This window comes from Dendrobium catenatum, unplaced genomic scaffold (assembly GCF_001605985.2).
Source record: "Dendrobium catenatum unplaced genomic scaffold, ASM160598v2 original_scaffold_247866, whole genome shotgun sequence".
Taxonomy (NCBI): Eukaryota; Viridiplantae; Streptophyta; class Magnoliopsida; order Asparagales; family Orchidaceae; genus Dendrobium; species Dendrobium catenatum.
In genome coordinates, this window is record NW_021566269.1 from 1 (window position 1) to 575 (window position 575).

The 575-nt window shown below is 50.8% G+C and overlaps 1 protein-coding gene across 1 annotated transcript; it reads right to left on the reverse strand.

The window, feature by feature from the left end:
* Nucleotides 1-20: 20 nt before the first annotated feature.
* Nucleotides 21-575, reverse strand: LOC114579003 (the record flags this gene model as incomplete). The annotated part of the gene is given in 1 exon segment (XM_028692647.1): nucleotides 21-575. A coding segment is annotated over 1 exon segment (464 nt), but the record flags the coding sequence as incomplete, so codon positions are not given.

The following is a 575-nucleotide window of genomic DNA, read 5'->3' on the forward strand; positions in this document are numbered from 1 at the left end:
GAGGAATCAACACTTGGTTCACCTTGTCATCAACAGCAATCCTCGGTGTAATACTCCCATTCTTGTGCATCATCTTAGATAACTTCCTCCCCAACATGGCAATTCCCACCATCAAACAGGTTTTTCTCTTACTCTGAAAATGCAAAACTTGAGCAATTCCACAGGCATCTTCCACCATACATTCTCCCTCTTGTCCCGATCGTCGCTCGACCCGCTATCCTCAGGTATAACCTCCGGCGTACCAGAAATCTCACTCCCTTCACTTTTCCCTCCCAAATTCCCACAACTAGCTGCGGTTCCTTCAGAAGCCGTTTCCATGAACGAGCCACCCATGCTTCCAATTAAGCTCCATCTTTTCGCTATCAGGAAATGATCTCTGCCCATCAGACGACTCGTCAGACCAAAAGCCGCCGGAATTCCGCATCGGAAGCTGCAATCCAACGAAACCCAGCTGCCCCCTTGAGGTTTCAAGAAACCTGGAGTCAGAATCAGGGTCGAACCAACTAGGGTTATCGGAATCGTCCCCCTCATCACTTCCCTTCTCTGACTGGGGGCTGCGGTGGCCGCCGGAGTCG